General features: G+C 44.2%; 1 protein-coding gene across 2 annotated transcripts in view; it reads right to left on the bottom strand.

Annotated features, from left to right (window-relative positions):
* Positions 1-24969, bottom strand: part of ttyh2 (tweety family member 2) — a 57036-nt gene that overhangs the window by 5884 nt on the left and 26183 nt on the right. For both annotated transcript variants that reach the window (XM_076760521.1, XM_076760522.1), the window contains exons 4-10: positions 17415-17635; positions 13471-13566; positions 7083-7155; positions 2878-2947; positions 2658-2713; positions 234-326; positions 11-103 (exon numbers count right to left, since the gene is read on the bottom strand). In XM_076760521.1, coding sequence (XP_076616636.1) covers positions 11-103; positions 234-326; positions 2658-2713; positions 2878-2947; positions 7083-7155; positions 13471-13566; positions 17415-17635 — 702 coding nt within the window. The remainder of the gene's footprint in view (positions 1-10; positions 104-233; positions 327-2657; positions 2714-2877; positions 2948-7082; positions 7156-13470; positions 13567-17414; positions 17636-24969) is intronic.

The raw sequence follows: 24969 nt of genomic DNA, 5'->3' as shown, positions 1-24969 counted from the left end.
GTGAACGAACCTTGTTGAGCCCCCTGCAGTCCAGCAGGGCGGTCAGCTGGTGCAGACTCGCCTCCGAGGAGTTGAGTAAGTGCTGGATACCCAGTAGGTCTCTCTGTGGAGAGATCACACAGCAAAGCATGTTCTTATCTGTATGATGGGGTCCTTCTAATGCTGCTCCTTAAATAATTTGACTTAGATGACACAGTGTGAAAGTCATAGCCTCTTGTTTGTGTGTGTGATACCTCAGCTGTAGGGAAGAGAGGCACAGCAAACTGCAGCAGACCCTGGATCTGGATCTGCATGGTGGTCAGGGACCTCTGGAAGATGGTTAGAGGCTGCAAACAAGAAAGTTTGAACTCACTCACACAGTGAAGAGTAAACTCTCATCTTAATGGAAGTCTTGATGATGAAAGAGCTCTTTAATGGAGCTGTTGTCACATGACATGATGTGAATGCATTTTCTAAAAGAATATTATTGAAAACAAATGGATCAAAGCACAATAGTCTACATAATGGATCATAGAACAGTAAAACACAGGGCCAAAAAAGTTGAGAATGTGTATAACAAAGGACAGAAGTAGTAAAACCTGAACTTTGTACCTTTGTAGGGTCATTATCCCACCATCCCGAAAAGAAAAAAGGTCATTTTCAGATACACATCCGAGCTATGCTAGCTAGCTTTTAGCAGGACGAGTTCATGGTGTTATTTTTTCTACATTGTTTGGATTTAGCTGCTGTCTTATTACAAGGTAAAGCAAACTCAATTACTAAGACGCATCAGAAATGATTTTAAAATACAGGAAGAAAAGGAAGAAAGGAAGGAAGCTCAGCTCAGGCTAGCAGCAGTGCAGTCACAGCTAGCTTCAGCTAAAGCTTATGTATGTACATTTCTATTGTAGGATATTTTTTGGATTAGACACAGACCAAAAAAGATTTTAGTCTTAACTATAACCAAATACAAGACCGCATTATTATATATCTGCATGGCAGCAGAGTAATGTAAAATATCCTTCGACCACATTACAACCTTCTGCAGACTGACTGTCAGTGCGGTCGTGCAGGTTTGTGTTCTCACCAACAGGGGGCAAAAGAGGACATCCTACCTGAGAGACAGCATCTTCTGGCCCATGCCTCTTTGTTCATTCACACTCAAGCATAACCATAAATGAATTAATCTGTCATATCTCCAAAGTAAAATTGCATCTTTACAGTCATCCGACCTAACAAGAGCAGCTTGGAAACCCCCCCCCTCCCTCCCCGGCCTGTGGCACAACGTTAAATTGAAACAGGATATGGTCAATTACCTCAACCATCCATAAATGTAATTGCTTTCCTTTGATCTGACTTTCTTTTTTCTGGATTTGCATGACTGTCCGTGGTCAAACTGCTGTCTGCTGCACAATCCAGCGGCCTGATCAGATTTGGCTTTTTATTTTAGCTTGGGTGAGCTTGTTCTGAGCCAAATAAAGTAGGGCAGAGAAAGTGGATGGAGGAGGACAGCGAGAAAAGGAGCGGAGATGACGATGATAAGAATAGAAAAAAAGAGCTGTGGAAAGAAGCAGGAGTTGACGCGGGAGTGATGCCCACAGCGATGAAGCACAAGGGCAGAGAGGGTGGAAGTGCAGGCCAGCGCTGCGGTTCAGGCTGAGAATACATCAGAGGAGAAAGAGACGGAGAGCTTGTATGTTTGCCAATCATTGTGAATTCCTGTATCTGCCAGCTTGCTCGTGAACTTTGCACCTGTTGGGTATCTGTGTGGCGGAGAAAAGAGCGCTGACTTTGTTTACCAGGCGGGGTGACGGCCGTCTGCCCTCTGCTGCCGCGCTCTCGTTATCCTCGGGGCATGTCTACGAGAGCCAGATAATAAGATCTGAGCTCCGCTGGGCCAGATCTTGCAGAAATTGACTTCACTGCTGACATGAAGTCAGCGAGGTGACCCACAGTCCCTACTCTCTGAAGAGTAACCTCACAAAACCGCAGACCAGAGGGACAAGAGAGGATTTTAGCGCTTGTGTCAGCAGCTTTGTAACATTTTGGCTTCTTTTGGCTTGTTTGGTCGGAACATGTCAAATAATGAAGAAAAACAGAATAAGGGGAAACAGAGGAAAATACCGGTGACAGCCTTGAAGACAGTGTGAGGTTTCACCAGACCTGTGGGGTGAAGTTAGGATGTTCAGCAGACAGACAGCGTCACAAAGATGAGGCTAGAAGGGCCGAGAAATGAAGCACTGACGCGGTGAACTACAGGTCCAAAGATGTGCAGAGGTTTAGGTCAAAAGTAAACCAAATTTTAATTGTTCCGAAAGTTTTAAAACATCTGCTTTACATAAATCTATTTTTCCAACAGGATTTCAATATGTAGTAATTCACAGTTAGTCATTATGCCGAGAAACTTAGCCGCAGGTCCACAGCCAGTATTTTGCATTCTTTTGATTTTTTAAGTAGTATTTAATCAGTTAACAAGGAGTCAGGAGAAGTGTGGGACTGTAAGGGCTCAGATACCAGCACCCATCTCTCATCCTTTGTTTATTTTGAAGTCAAATTTAAGCATATTGAGTGTAAACATACTGTAGACGTCTTATAACCTGCAAAGCACCACACCAACGCTGACTCGGTCACATTCAGCAGCGTTCAGTAGGAGCTCAGCAAAGCGTCCTGTTTCCTACCTGCTGGAAGGGGTTGGACAGAGTCTGGTTGCAGTAAATGTAGTAATGAACGATGTCTGAGAAAAAGCACAAACAGGAAGAAGAAGAGGATTAAACGCGTTTCCAAGCATCGTGTTTTCACTTAACTAAAGTGCAATTAGTATCATGGCAACAGCTTTATGCTCTCTAATTACAACTCCATTAACGCAACATTATTCATATTATTCACGCTGAAACTCACCAGCACCGACGATACCCTTTGTTTGGCTCAGGAGGTACTTGTCAGGGGACACACAGAAATCACTCGTACCCTGAAATAAAACAGGAGACGTGTGGTGAGAAAATAAAGGCAGAAAAGAAAGAATGGGTCTGGAAACGAGGGTTCAAAACAGAAATTCATGAAGAACCATTCAGAGAAGGAACCAATTAGATTGTCAAACACTAAGTACCTGCCATTAATAGTTCATCAACACTTTGAAAGTCTTTTTGACAAAGCTGAATAATAATGATGACTTTCATCTTTATCACTTTTTGACACAAAGGGGAAATTAAAGAGGACGGGCTTTTATAATCCTCTTTAGCATGTCTAGACGGGACTACTCTCCCATTCTGTCACTCACAACAGTTTTACTCCACAGCACTAACAAGAAACCTGCCTTGGCAAAATAAGAAAAAGTGGGGAGCGGCGGTCTCCTCCGAACTGTGCTGCCTGAATGTTAAATGTCCCCTGGGCTCAGGACAAACACACTGCGTGTAGCTTAACCTCCTTTGGGGGGTGCGCTAATGAGCCCCGCGCACAGATGAGATAAAGCAAGTCGAGCTCCTCGGCAAACCCGAGCTAGTTTGTTAGAGACAAGGGACGCCGGGGAGCTGTGCAATTCAGGAGCAACTTTGTCAGAATTCCTGAAGGGAAAACAGTGATTCAGTGAGACTGCAGAGTTCTGATTACCTGCTGTCTGTAATTAAGAGCTCTGTGAAGGGCTGCATTCATTATGCATTCATTTATTGAGAACTAAGGCGCTAATGCGTAGCCTACACACACACACACACACACACACACACACAATGTGAAGATTTCCCATGCAGACACACAAACATCTGCAGCCAGTCAAGCATCTGACACACACACCTGTCAGCACAGACTGCAGCCACACAGGAGGATCCTCGGGAAGACAAACAAATGCAGCGTCTCCACACCAACACTCCACAGCAGCATGCAGGTTTGTTGTTCCTCTGGAGGCGGTGGTGGTCCGACACCATAACAGCACAACAACAAAACTCCTTCTCATTCGAAGTGGGACGCAGCAGCCAGGCTGCAGCGGAGAATTCATTATCACAAGTTCAAGCCTCAGTCAAGTCGGCGTTTCAATGATTTTCAAGCATTTTCAGGTGGCGGCTGCACGTTCAGGCTGTGCGACAGCTAAGTGGCCGCCGCTGCTGGCATGTTCTCCACAGGTGCTCCAGCTCCCCTCAACAGTCCAAAACCATTAGAGCCAGACGATGTGGAGAGACGGCCACAGGTGAGAATTTCGATTTATTTTAGCCATGCAATGGACTGATGACCTGTCCGCCGTTTGCTACAGTCTGCGGCCCATTTACCCCCCGAAAATGACGGAGTGGGAAGGAAAATGGATGACTGGTGTTAATATTACATCAAGTCAAGAGTGTGACTTAAACCATTACTGAAAAAAAAGAGGAAAGTCACAAGAAATTTGAGCTTGGAGTGAAGTGAAATCTTTCAAAGGAACTCATAGCAGCACATCAGAGCTGAGTTTTCTCACACAGAATATCTTTGGCTTTCAACCTACTGGTGTGAAGACGTCACCTCAGGCTCTGCTTTGCTCCAGCATTTATAGACTAAATGATTAACTGAGAAAAGAAGAAGATTTGACAGCCTAACAGAGTATTATGTACAACCCTGAAGTTCTTTTTTTTTACATATACTCAACACAGCACAAAGAGCATACATTCAATGTCTGACCTCATCAGCTTCATTGATTTCTGTAAATATCTGCTCATTCTGAATTTGATGCACGTTTCAGTCGTTCACATGCAAAGATGGAGCGAGCTCCACCGCTTTGTGAAACACACGATTGTATAAAGGATGTTACTACATTATCTCAGGAATACTACGTAAAACTATAACACAGTTTGTGTGACTGTATTCGGTGTTTATTTAGGTTTTACACAGCGCCCAAACTGTTTTGGAATCGGGGTTGTATAACGGCTCGAAGTGTGTCATTCGTTATTCAGAGCAGCGCAGACTGTACTGAGTCAGAGAGCAGCACAACACACACACACACACACACACACACACACACACACACACTTTATAACCTTCATGTAGGCAGGTTACACACACTCCTCTACCACTAGTTTTTGCCCAAGTGCAAACAAAATCCCCACGTATACAAACAAACACGCATACACTGGCCTGGCCTGCGCCGCTCACACTAACACACATCTGAGAGGACACACACACACACACGGGCGCAAACAGACACATATATTCACACATAGATATGATGTCTGAAGGAGCCACTGACGATCGCTCATGTAATTGCTTGCTTCACAGCCATTTGTACCCCTGCCTGAGCCATTACCTGGCCTTTTTACACGGTGGTGGTGTTTGCGGAGAAAAGGCAGAGTGGACGTCCAGTCAGGGTCAGCCTCAGCCAAACACCACGCAACAGACAGCTTACATAACGGCCCCACGTAAAGGCCGCGATTTTGTAACACACGGCGAGAGGACAAAATGTGAGAGTGATCTCTGTGAGGCCACGTCATGCGTCAAGTGGAGGTTTGGAACAAAGGGAGAGAAACGCTTTCAAGGTGAGTGCAGCTTCCTCTGCTGGAGAGTAAAATACCTCAACAACGATGAAGTTTGCTTTGAATATTCGTGGCGTCCAGTGATTTTGATGATCCCTGGACTACTTTGTGTCAAGCTGGGTCAGAACTCTCCCTCGACAAAACCAGGACAAAGCATTTGGACTGTTGACGGCTGCAGATGTTCAAGGTCCCCTCAGGATGGATCGTTACACTTTATTTTCCTGACCTCCCACGAAAAATAATTTTGGACTTGGACTTTCATGCTCCTTAAAGGGCCATCTTTAGCCCCAAGTCTCACTTTTTACTGAACGTTCATGAATATTAATGCTCCCCCAGAGAAGGAAGCCCTTTTGATTGTGGTGATCTCATTTCCTTTCCTTTAGCAGAATTCTTAGTCCACATTTCCACCTGCACACGACAAACTAAGCAGGTGGAGCAGGGTAAATGAACTGCACATCATCTGTAGGTTTGCTGCAAAGTCCTGTATTGAACGCTGCATGCTTTTCTTCCTCTGTGTGGTATCACAAGGAATCCACCATCAAACCAGCGAGCGCAGACCGCAGAGAGGCGAGTCTTGTAAAGGAGACATTAAACTGGGAGATGAAACGGGAAGATGAAACCGGAGTAATGTGTTGTAACTGATCGCACCTCCCGCTGCTTTCTACCCGATGCTCATTATCTACAACTTAAAATCACACATGTTCACAATCCTGCGCACCCCAGAGTCAAAACACAACATTCGACAACAAACCTGAGAAAAATAGCACACACGCCTGAGGCAGGTGAGTCAAACACCGGCGCTCATCCATCTGATCTTTCAAACGTATCTCTCTATTTTCACATCGCTCCTCTCTCTAACCCTCCAGGTCATTTTTTTGTGTGCGACCATAATCGAGCAAAACACTGAAATTATTCACCTATTCAGTATAATAGGCTTTAAAAACTGCAATTGGATTCCTGTTGTCGTAATCTTTGACTTTGAATCAAGTTATTCAGGCCTGTATAATGATGCTGACAAGGTGTGGATTTGGGATTTTGTTCCTTTGCTGGTCTATTTTTGGCAGTGTGACGTCTGATAGCAGAGATCAAAAGCGTGTGAGGTGACAGAAAGACAAACCGAGATCAGAAGAATTTGAGATTGGGCAGCGAGAACATGCTGAAACCGTTTTTACATGACACCGCGCGGCTGTGATGTGTTTCGAGCTCACACATATTTTACCAGGATTAATTTAAATTTCGGCTAAAGGAGAAAGACCCCTGATTCACAGCTATGTAGCTAATACATTGATGCAAATGCAACAAACTGCAGCTGCATCCTGTGTGAACATTTCAGCAAAAAAGGTGCACATGTGTCTCTGAGACAGTCGTTTCCACCCTTTTGTACTGACACACTGCAGATTTTTGAGATGCATTCATGAACAGGTGCACATGCAGAGGCGCATTGTATGATCATCTTGTCTCCTTCCCCTCACGCGCTGAAAGACATTTTTCAAGTGCACCGTGCGTGTAGTCAAAGCAATTCATCACCACTGTCAGCCATGACAGGAATTGATTGCAGATAAGTGTATACAAGTTGATACTGGGGTAAGCGAGGGGCGACAAAGCAAAGCAGCTCACCACAGCCGTGGCCAGGTCAGCTCCCAGAGAAGTCCAGCTCAGGACCAGCGTCAGCACTCCGAACACCATCATCCTGCAGGGACACAAAGCAACAGCAAGGTCACATCATCGTCATTTTGGCAGATAAATGTTCCACTTTGTTCACCGGTTAGCAGCTAACTTTGCCTGCCTGTTGTTCGATGTTGAGCAGGTAGTAAACAGTGGTTCTATTCAAGCCATTTCAGAAAAAAAAGCTGCCTGCAGCTGCAAGAAAAGACTAACGAGAACGGTGAGCGAACCAAAACAGTAAATTACAAGCAGGAAAATCAAAACAACGTGTTATTAAGCTCCGTGGAGCAGAGGAAAACTGCAGGATTGGATGATGATTCTCTGTGGGTTCATCACCACCAGCAATTCCTTTCACATTCGAGCAGTCATGTGATCCAGTTGCATTATAAAAATGTAATTATCGCCGCTTTAAGTTATCCTTTTTGTGAGCATGATGTGGAAATAACATCCCAGAAGATGCAGGACAACATCTACAACATATACAGATGACAAACGGGTGGACAATCTCAAAACTAAAGCAAAAAAAGTGGAATTTGGTTGATATGGTTATCAGCAGCCTACAGAAGGAGTACAGTGACGCAGATGGAGTTATTTTCATAACAGCCACTGCTTTTGAAAGGAAACGGCGTGAGCCCTGAGGGCCAGGCGTGGTGATCTCATTGGCCTGCCATCAACAGAAACAGTCATGTTTATTGCTGTGGGAGTTATTCTGCAGCCTTAACATACAGCTGCAGCGCGGCGGCTTTATGGAGCGAGGAACGAGCTTCAGAGCGTATCCGCTCCGCAGGCCTCCATTCGATTACAGCCCCCGTGGGTGGATGGCTGCTCCCTGCACCCACGAGGACATAAAAATGTGGTTTTGTTTTACGGCCGCCTCCCTCCCTGATGATCTCACGGTATCAGAAAATGACATCAGAGAAGGGAGACGCATGCAGGCCGGTCTGGGTGTGTACAATAAGAGAGAGGATCAATACCCATTAAAAGATGAACACGGGTCCTGTCACAGATCGGCTCTCGTTAGGTGAAATAATCCAATAAGCTCCTGTTGGTTTGAACACTTTCCTGATATTTCCCTTACACCATGTCACCATGTTTGAATATAAGTATTCATGTCCAGGCGCCGTCCATCTTTCAACACTCTCCAGCTCCCTCGGTAATCCAATTCACAATGTGCTGAGAGGAGGCTAAGCTCCCAACACTGAACTTACAAGCCACCACTTGTCCGCACTCATTCTTCCTTTATCTCCTTTTCCCAGTTCTTTACTCTCTCTGTTCCCTCACCCTCTCTCCCCTATCTTTCCTCTGCCTTCTGCCTTCCTCTTTATCAGTTTTTCACTCTTGCAGTCTGTCTCCTTCCTTCTCTCAGCCCTCACAAGTCCTGATACTTAGCAATGAAACAGATAGGAAAGAAGGCAAGGCTTCACTGGTCCTTATCTTGATTTAAAATTGGAAAGCAAAAATTGCTCTACTGTCTCACTGGTTCAGTGTGGTTTACCACAGTAACCGCTGGGTCTGTATATGGTTGGTATATGGTAAAGTTTTCTCAGGAGCTTGTCTGCGAACATACACAAGTGCCCTGAATGTTTCTGTATGTTGTGTTTGCTAATTTTGTGTGTTTACTACTTGTTTGTCTGCATGTGTCTGTGCTCACATGTGTACGTCTGTGGTGGTGGTTCCCAGTCTAACGTATCTGCCAAAGCGGCCCCAAGATAAATCTGCGGCATCGCAGGATGATCAAAGGAATAAGATGTTTTTGCTTGTGAAATATTGAGTACTTGCACATCATTAGGCATCTAAAAATACTACAAATGAAACAAACTGAGCAGGAAAAATCCCTCTTTGGTTGAACTGGTCACAGCTTCAGTCCACACTACGGATGTCATGCGCAAGAGGCGCAAGCACACGTAGCTTTGTTTTAAAAGGTCACGAGGCAAGAAGGTTGGGAGCCGCTGGACGACGTGTCTGCCAGGCCATGTCCGTTTGACAGTTTGTTGTTGTGGGGTTTGTGATACTCGGCTGCTTGAGCTTCTTCACTACGACTCTGGATGAATGGGCAAATGGGAGAAATGCCCTCTCTGCTCTGAACCAAGCCAGACTGTATTCAGTTATGTGCTCTGGTGGGCAAAGGGGATTCAGTGAGCTACACAGAATAGCAGGAAATCGGCTGTAAACCTGATGCAAAGCACATCAAGTGAAAAAGTCTCAGAGGCCAATGAGCAGGGCAAATACACCCACTGAGGATGAGGTCAAGTCACTCTGAATTAAATCAGCAGGGGAGATTCTTAACTGAAAAAAACTCCGGTCATACTTTATGTCAAGGTACACACACTCATTAACTTGTTGTTTATAATATGCATATTAATAGCATATTGACCCTTTTCTAGTCATTAGGGTTATTAAGAGTTAGGGTTAGGGTTAGGGTTAGGGTTAGGGGGTGACCCTCAAAGCAAAACTGCTGGAGACAGGCTGACATACTGCCAATGGCAATTAGCTTATCACGATGATAAGACTGTTGTTACTGCGGCATCTCAGAGACCGCTGGAGACAAACAGAGAACACACATCATTATACTGTGTTTATGTGTCTTGAGGGAATCATAACAACTTTCTCACAGTTGACTTTGACTTGCAGGATTTCTTAACTATCAAGGCAACACTGGACATTACTGTGTTTGGCTCCTGTCTTGACAGCGCAGTTGTTAGTGGTTTGTGTGCTGACCATGTATTTACTACGTGTATACTAGGAGTAATTGTATCCTTGTATTATCACTCCACAATGTTGTGCAGTCTCTTCAAAGTTTGAATAGCTGCGGTTTTAATAAATCATCAAAAACCTGCCTTTCATCTTACTTTTTTCATGTCAACAGCCTGCTGTGACTTGGATTCACAGCTACTCGACTGTGGCCCTTCCTCTCCCGCTGACTCGATGAATATTACACAGCTGTGTCATCTCCATACATATGGATTCTACACTTAGCGCACCGGTTGGAAGGTCATTTATACTGTATATGTGCAGAAATTCAAAGGCCAAGGCCACCTCCCTGTGGCACTGTCGAGTCCGTCTTTGCAGATAGAAGCATTTCACTGCAATCAAGTTTAATGAAGTAAACACAATCAGTAAACATTTTTTTTTAATGTTACATATGATTACTAATCATCAGGTGCCTCCCTAACTGTGCTGTGACTCACTGGTAATTCTGTGCTGTGATTGGCTAGGGAAGCCTTTCTGCCAGAAAGCCTTCTGGGTGAAAGAGCTTTCTGGCAGAAAGGCTTTCCTCCTTCCAAGTACGAGCCAATCAGAGCACAGTAGGACTAGCCAATCAGAGCACAGTAGGACTAGCCAATCAGAGCACAGCAGGGTGGAAAAACACTGCCCAGTCGTAATGGACCAATTGAACATATATGTATGGGTTCAAAAGTACGTATTTATTGAGCTAAATGTTTTTTGGGCGTCATCTTTGGGCATTAAGTGCTTTGTTTTTCTGTACATATGAGCTGCAGGGAGGTGGTTGGGGTGGATGTGGGAGTGCACTCCACAGCAAAGATCGGTGTTTGCATTGCGTGATAATGTTTAGGCAACAAAAGCTCTTTAGTTAATGTTCGAGAATTATCAGTTAAATGTTAGCAGAGTAAACAAGTCTCATGCTTCAAGTCTTTTGAAAATATTTAACCTCGGCAACGTTTCCTTACTTTGCTGATAAAAACACATTTCAGACTTCTCTCCATGCTGTTGCACATTAGTCGTATACAAAAGTTTGTCCATGTTTAGACTCGCCGTCTTCTTGACTTTTACTTTCATCGATTCTTTCATTTGTTCTCAGGCTGTAAGTATCTTCTTGCATAAATTACAGTACAGTAGAGCAGATATTTGATCACCAAGCTCAGCTGCACAGGTGGAAAACTAGTTGCTGAACTCAGCTGCCATTTCCTCAGGCTTATAGAGTGTGAGCCAATTGGTGCTTTGGACATTTGAGGTTACCTGAACGGCTCTGGTTTCCCCTGTAAGACTGTTTATTACTTCACACACAAAGCTTCTATTACCATTTCCTTCCTGCAGGCAGCAAAACATACTCCTCCTTCCTCGCCAGTGCTGTGATTTTGTTTCATTATAATTTCAGCAAACCTCGCTCATTTGCATTGTTTGTATAAATGACAATTCTTCTTGGTGTGTGTTCTCACTCATGACAGCTCTAATTATTCCTGCCCCCAGGTAGAGTTTCCTCTCTCCTCTACTGTCTTCACATGCAATCCACATCATTGAGCTTGGAAAAAGGCTTATGCTGCATTTACATCATGACATTTTAAGGTTCAATTCACCCAATAGATGCTGTGTTATGTACTCAGGTTTTGAGGTGCCAGTGTCTCAGATGGCTGCCGTCAGTGGAGGTGGATGGAAAATTTGTTTTGTGCTGGTGAAAGATTCAGCAGCAACATGAAACAGAAGCAGACGCAGACCGAAAAGAAATCCAAATAAAAACTGCTGACAGCGAGGTCTATGGATGTCTCTCCCTCTCTCGCATGTGGGCGTATCTTCTTGTCTAAGCTGTTACTGTGTGTCATGCTAACAGCGAGCCAGCCAGTCATAAGCACCGGGACGAGTCGAAAGGCCCCCAGAGTGTAATCTACTCCCGAAAGCCTGCAACCAACTTCCACTCTACTGGAAGAGAGCATGCCTTGGGAGTGCAGACACTCTTGACACTGACTCATCTTGTATGTGGAGAGGGGTGGGAGGACGAAGTGGGGGTGGGTTTGTGGTTAGTAGGGCAAGTTTAGCGCGGCTCACACCCTGGACTGACTGATCGAGAGCGACAGAGTGATGCTCGGCTGCATGAATGGAGGGCCGGGTGGATTTCATGCCCTGTGAAAGCTCCTTTACAGCGGGGAGAAAAAATAAAAAAACAAAAAATAAAAATCGCATTCCAGTGGAGACGGATACACTTAAGCTATAGATAGTGTAAGAAGATTAAACGAAAGCGGAGGCGCTGCATGGATATACACTCCACATGCAGTGCAGTATCCGTGTGCCATGTACCATCACCTGGAATATCTCTTCCACTGTATCATGTATGACGTGTGGGAGTGTTTTTATGCCATAATTCAGTCATACTAACATCCTGTTTTCAGTTAAATGTCTTTCCCTCCCTGCCTCCTTTTAAACGCCAGAGCAACAGAAGAAAAAAATATGTATATTATAATTCATCTTTTTATGCTGTGTTTTAACACACCCTACATGTGCTTTCATTTATTTATCATGTTTTCTTGTCACTCATAAAAGGTAAAGTCAATAAAATATTGATTTGAAAAAAGAGGCCCTAAAAATACAAGGCTGAATAATTAATGAGGCTTCACGCACGGGTCCGGATATACAGTAGATGGGTCTGTTATGCAATGTAATGCATGTCTGAAGGCATTTAAAGCAGGTCAAGTGTTAAACTGGAGTAACAATCGGCAGGAAGTTATATTGTTGATAACATCAAATGGCTCCGCTCACGTCTCTCCACAGCTCTCCAATCCAATTTGTAGAGCAAAGCCATTGAGACGACAACGCTGAGCAACTTCAACCTACCACCGGCAATGCCAAAAGGCAAATGCTGAAATACAACAGGACTATCAGGGCAGTGTTTGAACAAGGACGAGATCCAACGCTCAGCTGCCTCGCTCACTGGAAATTTCCCATGGGAAGAGGAGCAGCTCCTGCCTCCAGCTCCCTCTGTCTACGCCGACTCAGACGAACTCTAAATGAATATTGAAAGTATCATATCTGTTGTTCCTGTTCGGGATAAAAGATTAATGTAAAGCACAGCGTGAATTATGCTGCACTCGTGAATAAAAAATGATCTTTATCAGGGTAACAGGATGTGGATGAGAGGTTGTTTAACCTCGACAGTGGTGGTAGAAACACCCCTTTTTAAACTTGCAGCCTCTTAGAAGCAGTTGGTCCTTTAGAGTAAATTTACATGAAGTAGAGTAAAAGCATCTGGGAGAAACTGGAAGAAGATGGTTTTATCCATTAGAATGTACAGGGAATAAACTCGAGTTTGATTTGCAGAAGTGAGCATTGAGTTTCATGTTGTAACATCTGGACAAATTGAATCTACAGCAGCTGCTGCAGCACGACTGTGACAGCAAGGCGACGAATGTATTTCGTTTCCATGGTGTTTCCCAGTTAGCTTTGATTTACATCGCCTGCTAATCTCCCAATCCAGCCCTCATACATCTTCCCTCTGCATCTTCCTTTTACTGAAGTCACACATAAAAACAGATCGACTCTTTTCTTTATAAAACAAAAAAACAGTTCTTGTCCGTCCATAGCGCAGTTTTACAGGGCGTATTAGACTCACGTGGTGAGAAGCCAGCGAGACTGCTTGGCCAGTCCCAGACAGGCCAGCAGGCAGATGATCAGGTCCACGATGAGGAGCAGCAGGTAGGTGAGCCACCTGCGGAGACAGACGGGGACAGAAAATTAGACTGCTGCTGGTGAATGTCTGTTTTGGCAAAGCACAAAGTGTTTTGTTAAAGGGAAATCCCGTTTACATGTAACCAGGTTTTTGCCATTGTTAATAGGGACAAATCAGTAAACATGGAGCTCATTGTCTTCTTTGGCAACTTACAAAACCATAAAACAGAAGTCCAAAAGTGTAAGAAATGGATTTAACAGTGTGTCTCAAGCTGCAAACGTTAGCATGCCCCGCTAACTAGCTTTCATTACACGCACAACTACAGGCGACGTTCACAACCGACACATGCGTGACGCTGCGTTAGTCTGTTCTTCTACCTTCACCGTTCTCACTGCGTATGTGCCGCACAGGAAGAAACACGCTGACAGGCACAGCGACGGTTCAGTTACTGTGCCGGGTACAACGTTCTCATATTTGACAGGAAAAAAGAAGTTTTAATAAAACAGAATTTCAATAATTTGACATAAAAAAAAAAGACTGAGAAAAGAAGTGGGAGAGAGAAAGCAGAAAGGGTGGAGTGTCCCACTTTTTTTCACCTCAACAGACACATGCAATAGTTGTCATCTGAGGTGTGTGTGTGTGTGTGTTGGTGCTTCAGGGTACAGTCCAGCCCCACTTCACCCTCCTCGGTGTATCCATCTGTTATGTGAGCTGTGGTCAGTCTGCGACCGGACGCAGGGAGCCTGTCCAGATGGTTGGTAATGAATGGAGTCACATCCATATGGCTGAATGTTGTACGTGGGGGGGGGGGGGGGGGGGGGGGGGGGGTAGCGTATCACCTTTTCACTCCGAGCTATCGATCTGTACATCTCATCAAAGTCACCTCGTTTCTTTTCTTGTATGATCTGCATCAGCGTTCATCTTCCTCTCTCCTTCCATCACTCATCATCACTCTCTACAGTCCTCTTGTTTTAATTACTTCTTTTCTTTGCCATCCATCCGTGTCTCCATCACTCCACAGCTTCCTTCCCACATCTCCCTCACATCTTTTTTCCCTTTCCACTCTCTTTAATCTCTCTCCTCTCTGTCTCTTTCCCTTTCAGCCCCTTTTTTTCTCTCCCTTGCCCTTCTCTCCCTCGCCACCACCACCACCACCACCACCACCTCCTTGCTATTTCTTCCTCGTTTCATCTTTTCCCCTCTTGGCAGGGTACAGTACACGAAGCTGGGACATCAAGATGCACATGGAGGCTCTGGGGTGACGCTGCCACCGTGTTTGTCTGTGCTATCTTAATCCAATTAGAGTCAAAAGTGAATACAGCATAGAGACACGTAGAGATGCAGGGTTACATTTATTTATAATAGATACGTGCATGTCCTCAAGACATCACGTCAGATAGCGGAGAGCAGTTCTAAATGTGCTACTTTAAAAGGCCGATAATGATGATAGTGATGACACTTTGTTCAACATCCCTCAGGGAGAGGTCAGAGGTCATCTACCAATAGCTGGTTTTAATGGGGGGCTGTTCTAACGCAGGGCCCATAAGAGCTACGGCATCTGCTGTTTTCTTCGAGCTTTCTCCTTCTGCGGTGCTCCGACAGCATCGCCTGCTCTTGAAGGGGCCCTTGGCCTTCGTCTCGTTTCGCTGTTTTGGTCTTTTAGCCTTTTAAATAAATTTGGAAAACACAGTGTGAAAGGTTTCCTTGGAGAGGCTTGAATTTATAAATGATTTTGTAATGAGTTTAATATCAATGAGTAGGTTATATAAGTTGAATACATCTGACGTAGATTTGTGTCTAGTGCCAGAAGGCCTTTTTTTCTTTTTAAAGGATAGTTGGTTCCACCGTGCTGCAGTCTACAGGGGCCTCACTCCTGCAGAATGGACTGGATATTATAAGAATATTATAGTAATATTATAAAGGGCTTAAAATGATCAACTGTGAACTACTGTTTTTTATGCAGGAGGCTCACTTCTGTGTTAATGAACGATATTAATGCTTACGTTATTCAGTGATTCGGGAGGAGAGCCCACAAAAACAGCTTCTCTTCTGCTTCTGTCATCTATACATTATCTCCACGTGCATCTGTGAGGAATGCAGTTAGATTTTAAGGCGAATGCTTTCCACCCTTGGCCTTGAATGCCAGGTTGACAAATGGCCTCTTTAAAGTAGATCTTTTACAAAGATGTCAGGCTTTTTATGTTCAATCTGATCTGTCCTTGTTGCCTTAATCGCAACGTGGGGATATAATATAATCACGGCAACCCTTAATTGACATGATCTGTCTCACCAAATGAAATTTTCTTGTTGGGTACAGACACCAAGGAGAGAATTTCTTCCACCAAACAAACTGAGGACCAAAGTCCTGGCTTGTAAACACGACTCCTTATGTGCAGCTTACATGTGCCCGATCAATAATCTCTGGGTACTGTCATCCAAACAGATACTTAATCTTGTTAAGTGTTTCTAATCTGTCTTCAAGATGTCATCTTTCACTCTCTGAATGCATTTTTTTGCTGATGCTAATACTACTAGTACTAACTTTTTTCGCATTGCACCTCTCTTCCACAGTTTAAACGCCATGAGTGTAAATCTTTGGTGTCAAATCTACACTTACAAACTACAAGAGGAAATCTAAAATACATTGAAAGACGTGGAGAGAAGGCACATCCCTTAAAGTACCCGAGCACTGAATAGCTGTCGTGTTTCCGGCTAAATGCATCTAAATGTATGTACTGTACGTACAGAGGGAAGATTAGATTAGACTAAACAATGAATGGGAATATAAGGAGTCTGTTAGCTTTGAGCGCCTGTTAAAAGGAATGTGGGACAGATCCTGGGATGAATGCTGGTCTGTGATTCAATAAAGAAACATGACGAACAACTGTGAGCAAGCTCGAAGAGCAAACAAAGTGTTCCAGGATGAGTACATCGAAGACAGACAGCCAACTTTAACACAACTGCACGTTCAGCATCTGCACTGCAGATCAATACAAACACATCAGCCTTTCTGTGACTGCAGACTCACAGAAACACTCATCAAGCTTACACAAGGACAAAAAAAGTGTTTCTGCTCGACAACGATAGGACTACCAGTTTGACGACAATGACGCGAGACTTTGAATAGCAGCTCCTCACATAGCGTAGTCGTCGAGATTGTTGTCCTCTGTCATTAGTACATGCAGTGTTGATGTAATGATTGCCAGTGATTTAACGGGATTCTTCTATTTCCAAACGTCCCACACGAACCACGTCTGCAACAGGCTTCAAATTCACATAAGTGGATGACACACCACATGCAACCACATTACTTCATCCCATCCACTAAATATCATGTGATATATTCAGGTCATAACGTGCAGAACGTAACTACCTACACATGAATTATCTATTCAGCTGCATGCTCAGCTGACAAACTGCTCGGTGATTGCAGCCATAATAGAGCATGATATTATAATCTTAAGTGTATCCTGCATCTCTAAGAAGCAAATATATCTGTTTTTTACTTTGTTTGTAGTATTTATACATGACCATAACAGTACGATCCGTCTCCCCTCGTGTTTAGGAGTCTTCTCCCAGATAAACTGGCACAGCCACGGTAATTATAAAACTGCTCTCAACTGATTTGCATTTGGAAATGCATGTGTAAATTTTTCCTCCCACGAAATTGTGGGTGCACTATATCTTTGAAAATATTCAAGGCAACAGAAAACAACATTTTAAATTTTGAAGAAAATCCTCATCCTGAATTTTACCCTCCAAGCTCAGGATGGCATCAGTTCGCTCTTCCTGTTTAACGAGAAACCTGCACATCTGTAGCATCACTAGGACTGCGCTCGGGGCCACCCTGAACTGTACGAGCCCAACACGTGTACTCTGTTCCTCACCTGTAGTACTCTATGTTCGCCGTTTGATCCGCGATGGATGCCAGGTCCACTTTAGCCTCCTCCCAGTCGGGCAAACCAAGCAGCTGTTTGATCACGTTGTCCGCCATCTGCTGCATGAACTGCAGGGTCTGCACGTAGTCGCCCCGCGTGGCAAAGATCTCGTCCAGCCTTGCGAGGTGCTGGTGCAGGCCGCTCTTCATGCTGCCCATGGTGCCAGTCACCTGGAGGGCACGAGAGGAGAGGAGGGGGTTGAGATGAACGGTAACAGCTTTTGCTGAATGTGTAGATGATGAGTTTGTGTATGTGTGCAGTGTTATATACAGGAGGAAGTCCTCTTCAGCATGAGTGACCCTCCACAAGTGATGCCATGCAAATTCATACAGACATTCATGGTCCCCAGAGGATGAATCCCTCGGACTGTTGGGATCCCCTGACCTTTCACCTTGTGGAAACATGATGCTGACATTTGTGATTTTTACAGAAACCTCTCATCAACCAGTGGATGAACTGTCATTTCCCTCAGGATGAACTGTCATAGTTTTGTGATCCCCTGACTTTTCATCTAGCGCCACCAACAGGTCAAACTTTCTATTTGTCCAATACTTACCTGCAAAACTAATGACATTCCCATCAGCCTCAGCTGTACTTTTTGGTTGCTACTTAGCAAATGTTAGCATGCTAACACAGTAAACTAAGATGGTGACATGATGAACAGGACGCCCGCTTGCCGTTGTCACTGTGAGCATGTTAACATCCTGATGTTAGCATTTAACTCAAAACACTGCCGCCTCACAGAGCTGCTAATATGACCTGAACTGACCCATTTATGAGGCATAATAACACACGCACTGACAAATAACGTGTTAACATAATTGGTAATTGGGCACCATTCTCGTAACATGAGTCATAACTTTTGTTAATTTGCTAGCAGTATGATACCAGTTTGAAGTAATAATAATGCTTTTTATACCCTCCACCTTTCTGCTAAAATAACACTGAAGCTGCCAGACTTTTCTTAGAGCTGAGAGAGCACTGAATGCTGCTCATGAGTGGGTGCCTTTGGTCAACTTTTCTGCCTGAGAAAGTTTCCCAGAAAAAGCGGCCAAAGGTGACATTAGCTGAAACATGAGGCTGGCCTGTGCTGCCAATCAGCAGCGGAGCAGAGAGAGGGGACAGTGTGGGAGAGCTGGAATACTGAGTGTGGGTGTCTGTGAAGAGGTCCATTTTGAGTAAACAGTTCAGCTTGGAAACCAGCCAAAACTAGAGAGCCCAGAGGTGAAATAGTAGGTTTGCTGGTGCTCTAGTTTTGTATTCCACAACTACTGCTGTTTGTCAGACTTTTTTTTTTCCAAATTGATACCTCAATAATGAGACTGATAGTTTGTTTACTTGTTTAAGCCATGTAATCAGATAGCAACTAATCCATTCCCCACGGGGAAGTGTGATCCTCTAAGGCAACAAACAAAACTAATACACTGTCATTTATTTTTACACATCAGGATTTTACCTTGTCGGCCAAATACGGCAAGACCAGATTATATGTGAGGAGCCAGCATCTCCTGTACAGACACTGCCCATTTCCTTGGGTTTAATTACTCTGTGATTTGCTTGAAGGGGGAAGCTGTTTATAGGAAAATGGCATTCACAGAGACATCCTGCTATTTGATAATTAAAAAGGGTAATAAATGCTTTCATTCAGCTGTGGGTACTTGGCATTCACAGGAGAGAAAACTCATATTGTTGCTGTGTTTGTCAGGACAGGGCTTGCAGAAGCTGAGGCGAGGAGAGGTTGGGTGGAAATAATTAGTTGGGTTTGCGTTCACGTGTGGCCCCCAGTCGATGGCTGCAAACAAGGCTGGGACTCGACAACCAACCCAGTGGTGCTTTGAGCTAAATGCTAACATCGGCATGCTAACATGCTCACACTGACAATGCGAACATGCTGATGTTTAGCGAGTAATATTTACCATGTTCACCATGTTAGGTCAGTCTGTGAGCATGCAAACATTTGCTAATTGGCACTAAATACAAAGTACAGTTGAATGTCAGGTATTTAGTCATCAATCACAGTATTAGGCCAATTAAAATTGTGACTGATGTTCGCGTGACATAGATTAAAAGTTACAGGATCACCATTTATTTCCATAGGTCTTTTAGGGACCTTGAATATAGTATAGCCACTAGTGTTCAGGGTGTTTTACTCAAAACCAATCAGACTGTCACCAAAGTCACTAAGATTTGTTCTCTGGAGCCCATGAATGTTGTTTTCAGTCTGTCCCAAAGCAGCGAACCAACCGATGGACCGACACTGCCATCCTCGAAGCTACACTGCTAGCGTGGTGAAAAATATCCTTGGAGGTCGCAGAGGTTACACCCTGGACAGGTTGCCAGTCAATCACAGGGCTGACACAGAGACAGACGACCGTTCATGCTCACATTCACATGTAGGGGCAATTGAGATTCACCAGTCAACCTAACCTGCATGTCTTTGGAGCGTGAAACGCATGCAAGCACAGGGAGGAAATGCAAAGTCCACACAAGGGTCCAGTCGGCCGGCAGGTGAGTGCTAAACACTGCACCGTGCACATATGTTTGGAAATGAACTAATGTAGTCTTTCCATAAAGTGAAATAAAAATCACTTACAATCAATATTTCAAAGGACAAAATTATTTGCATTAACTATTTATAGCCACTATGTGTAGACTTGGAAGATTCCCTCTGGCGACCACAGTGGGAGTACGCAAGTAAAGCTTAAATTTATAGAGCACTTTTTTTAAAACACACAGTTTCAAAGTGATAAAAAGATAAAAATGAATGAACCATGATGGTAAAAATACAATATAAAACACAGCACAATGAGAAACAGGCCAGACAAGAAAAACAACAAACAGCAGAGGTACGATGGCCTTTTGTTTTGCCGTTGGAGCGAGGGAGCGAGATTAGAGGATCAGAGTGGTCTAGAAGAGGAATACAATACAGAATTAAACTGCATATTGTATATTACAGTTTACAATGCAGTGGAATGAATGGAGGGAAAGGTCCAGTGTGGAGGGTTATATTACAAAGGGAGCAGGTCCTCTTCCAGTCAGCCATGTTGCTTCGGCATGTTTCTACAGTAGCCCAGAGCGGACAAACCAAACACTGTAGAGAAAACAGCTATTTTTCCCAGCCACAGCAGGGGAGGGCGGTTCAGCTGGTTGCAACCTCACCACTAAATGCCACTAAATCCAACACACTGGGCCTTTAAAGCGTCACACAGACTGTTCCAGTTATCGCTGAGACTGGCTCACTTTTCAACAAGAAGCCTATCACGCCTTCAGAATGATTTGGAAGTGTTACAATCACATAAAGAGGCTACACATAGTGGGTTTGATATTTTAAATGACAAAAAGGAACCACACTGAAGGCAGCCGCTGAGATGACAGTCACAGGCCTGTGGTGCTCTGTAGTTTGTTATCTGATCTCTCATTCAAACTGCTCCCTCCTCAGACTGAGCAGATGAAATCGCAGATGAGAAATGAAGGCATGTATCTGATCCTCTGCCTCCTGTGTGAGAATCTTATCTAGAACGCCTGGGGAGACAGCCAATCCAGCTAATCTCTCCTTCGTCTTGGTCTCATCCTCACCGTGTAAGTGATCCGCACCGATCAAGAAGATATGATTCCCAGTCCCAGTCTTTTTGGTCTTTATCTCAGTCTGATGTTTTGAGGGCATGGGGAAGCACTTTCTGTCTCACATCTTTCTAAACAAACAATTTGCAGCGGATTGTGTTTGGTGCGAAGCTATTCCACTGTGGGATATTCATTTCTACACACCAGAGGGTAACAACAAACAAAAAAACACAAGAAATCACTCTTAATGACATAACTGTGACAAATGACACGCAGCCTTGGGCTGGAAAAATGGAAAATGTGCCGTCAAATATCAAATTCAGCTTCAAGCTTGAGGAAAGGCAAGAAAATATAGATCAGTGGGCATTATGTAAACGCTCCTGTTTACACAAGTGTGTATTTACTTTAAGGACCCTAAGCAGTGTGGGGTGGTGGTGGCATCATCATTTAGCCTTGCATCTATTTCCTGGCCTCACTGTCTCCACTATCAAATGATAAAATCTCATCTTCAATTACACAGAAAAACTTTGTATTTATTTATTCCTCCTTTCACATTGATTGTGAAAATCAATCCTGAGCAATTTTAAAGAACTAAGTATTTGCATTACACATGGAAAGCAATGAATGTTAGATAATAATTAACATCAGAACATTAGATTTCATCTGGGAGTAGCAAGATCAGGACTGGGACATCACAATACTGCCTCTCAGGCTCCACAGAATACAAATCCCACTTCCTTCATCACATCTCTATGTGATCGACCAGTTCCACTCGTCTCTCCTCATGGCCGCCGCTGAATCCTGAGTCGGTGAAATAATTTCTGCTCATTTCAGCTGCTGAGCAAACATCCAAGAATCACTTCAACTATATTCTGTACTCGTCCTGTAATCGCTTGATTAATGATGGCTGATGAGTGCTTGAGTTCAAGGAAAACAAAGGTAAAATATAGGATTAAGCCCTTTTTCCTGCTCTGACTCATTGTCTCTGCTTGATAGTGGAAAGCCTTTTTTCAATTAAAATTGAATGTGGGAGCTGGAGCATGAAATGGAACATGGGTCTGAAGTGCCTCAGCAGCTCAGTCGCCCCAAAGATAGAGACCATCTTCGCTACTGGGTAACGGAGCTCTGCAGAACATCTCTTTAAAAATATATCCTTTCCTAGCTCCTCTTTTCCTCTCAGATACTTGATGACCGCAGAGCTTTTAGGAGGCTGTCCTGCAGAGGGACTTACAGGTGTTTATGGGTTTGTTGATGAAACCTGAGCATCAAATCAAGACCTTTGGAAAACCCAATGGCCCACACAGAGAAGATTGTTGACCGAGGGAAGGAAGTGGGATTGTCAGGCTTAAAATGGGTTGCTGTAAGTACTGTGATGCACAACCAGATGAGAGCAGCTCCAACAACTCTATGAATGCCTGTAGTTTATTTGTTATGAGAGCAAGAGTTCGCACAGAGGTGGAGTGGAAAGTGGTTTGGCTTCAGAGATGACCAGAGATGGCCCTGCGTCAGTAGTTTCCCTTCATATTTACAAAGCTGCCAATCCAGCTACATGCGGGTAAGGAAGTCAGCAAAAGTGTCCATTAGTCAAACCTCAATGGGATCGCACCACACACATCCAGATGTCAAAGAGATCTTTACATTTGCACCCAGGGAAGCAATCGCCAGACTCCTAAAGTACAACAGATTGTGGGGTTCAGCAGAGACGACGGCTCGGCCTGCTCTCTGCATTATAGGTTACTGCTGCGGAGATGACGAGGGTTGTTGAATCCATACATTTGTCAGTTTTCCGTAACTTAACCCGGCCTCGTTTGTAGTGGCAGCCGGCTGAACATTGTTCAGCTCTTTCTGGGGGATTGTAAGAACTCACAACGCATCACCTAAAGGAACGTACAGGAAAAGCAGTTGTACATGGAGCCATAAGCACACGTGAGACTCTGTTTTTATGCCAAAGGCGATGCCGTACTGGGCTACTGCAGCTACAGATGTACCGTGCAGCAATCGAAGAACTGGTCAGCATAGGCCGCTTGCGTTTTCTCGTATAAGTTTCTGACGCCAGCGGAGACTCCTTATCTTCTCTCCTCGAGCAAAGCCGTCTTCACCGCAAACCTTCTGCTTATCGCAGGTGCTCTTGATCACAGTGAATGAAACAACATAAATGCATCAGTTACTGCAGGAAATATGATTAAAGCACAATATGGCCTGATCATGTGTAATACATCCAGCCAGTGTTGTGGTGGTGATATGATATCAAAGAGAGAAAGATGATGTGAAATAGAAATCAAAACCAGCGCCGTAGGCAGCTTCAGTGGGGCTCCAGTAAACCCCTTACAGTGACCATAAATGCAGCTTTAGTGCTTACTCTGCACTGATCTGTCTGCTGATCTCACACTATTTTTCCATCCCTTATGAACAATACCCCAAAACCACGAAATACTTGAGCTGCATTGAGGACAGCCATCTCTCAGAAATCTTTTTTTTTTTTCTGGACAAAACCCACAGCCAGACGGTGAAGTTGCATGTGCACAGACACACACAGCATGGCGGCTCAGCGGTTGGGACTGTCACCTCACAGCAAGAGGGTTTGAACTCCACCTGAGCCAAGTGGGACCGTCTGAGCGGAGTTTCTCTGCATTTTGGTGCAGATTTCCTCCTACATGGTACCGACGCAGGTTAGATATTGGGGAAAGTCGGAGCATTGGGAACATTTATCACCCCTGAAGTCCATTTTCTTTAAACGTCTCCCCAAAAAGACAAAAATCATTCTGCTCAGTTTTTCAATTAATAATTGTTCCTCATACTATGAATACTTTATTATTTTGTATTATTACAAAAAGCTTATTGTGAGAATGCTGTGGAAATATGCATGTTTGTAATTATGGAGCGGGCCCACTTCCAAATCGTGTCTGTGCTTCAGCCAAATGCGCTCAGTGACCGACCCAGACATCGACCCAGTCCACTGGGTAACTGCCGGCTGCCAAAACTCTCGCACAACACCCATCTCCAAACAATAGAGTTATTATTAGAGTGGCTAAATACTTCAAATGTCACAACAGTCCCATTACAGCATTGCATCGAGTTTGGCCAGTTTCCAGATTTTACGGCCCCGTTCATCTCTGCTGGAAAGTTACGTCTCCAAGTTGCACCTCACTCGGCATGCAAGTGTTTTCTTTAAATCCCATTGTATGAACAACGGTGTGCGTTTGTGTGTGTGTGTGTTCATAAACACATCATAAGCATACACTCCAGACCGTAACTAACCAAGATAGCTGAGAAAAAAGTGTCCACTGATAATGAGTCTAACGTCCTTCCTTTCTCTCTTACATACTGAGTCTTTAGAGGCGAACTCACTTCTGAATTCTCTTGGAGTCGGGCTAAAAGGCATTTGTGTGGGCCAAACGGCAGTGAGGCCTTCATTGTCGATGATTTCAATGCCGATTTCAATCCTGACTCTGCCAATCAGACAGGCTAGCATTGCTCCTTGTTCTTCCCCATCAAATGGCTTTGTCTCCTGGGCTCATGGTTGATTAGGTGGGGGGAGACTGGGAACTGTGTGTGGCACACTGGGCTCTTTGTCCTACTCAAGAACTAGACTCCTTAACAGTCTATAGCTGCGTGCAATGAACTCTCTCATACACACACACACAGGCGAGCACACTCACACATATACGATGCTAAAATAAAAGCCACCATGTCCAATTATGTGTTTGCAGGAGTTCACACATCCCAGAGGAACCCACTGACAAGCTTTCAGATGAGCTACATATTAATGATTTCTCTGCTCTTGCTAATATGACTCTGAGAAATGGACGTGGCTAAGTGCTGCACAAGAATAACAGCAGACAATCAGTGGACGATTCGTACTACTCAGAGATGTATCTGTCCCTCTGTATTAAGGTAACACAGGGATAACATGTGGTTATATCAATTAAACGGAGTCGACCAA

Source organism: Chaetodon auriga, chromosome 20 (assembly GCF_051107435.1).
Source record: "Chaetodon auriga isolate fChaAug3 chromosome 20, fChaAug3.hap1, whole genome shotgun sequence".
Lineage (NCBI taxonomy): Eukaryota > Metazoa > Chordata > Actinopteri > Chaetodontiformes > Chaetodontidae > Chaetodon > Chaetodon auriga.
This window is presented reverse-complemented; position numbering and strand designations above follow the sequence as displayed.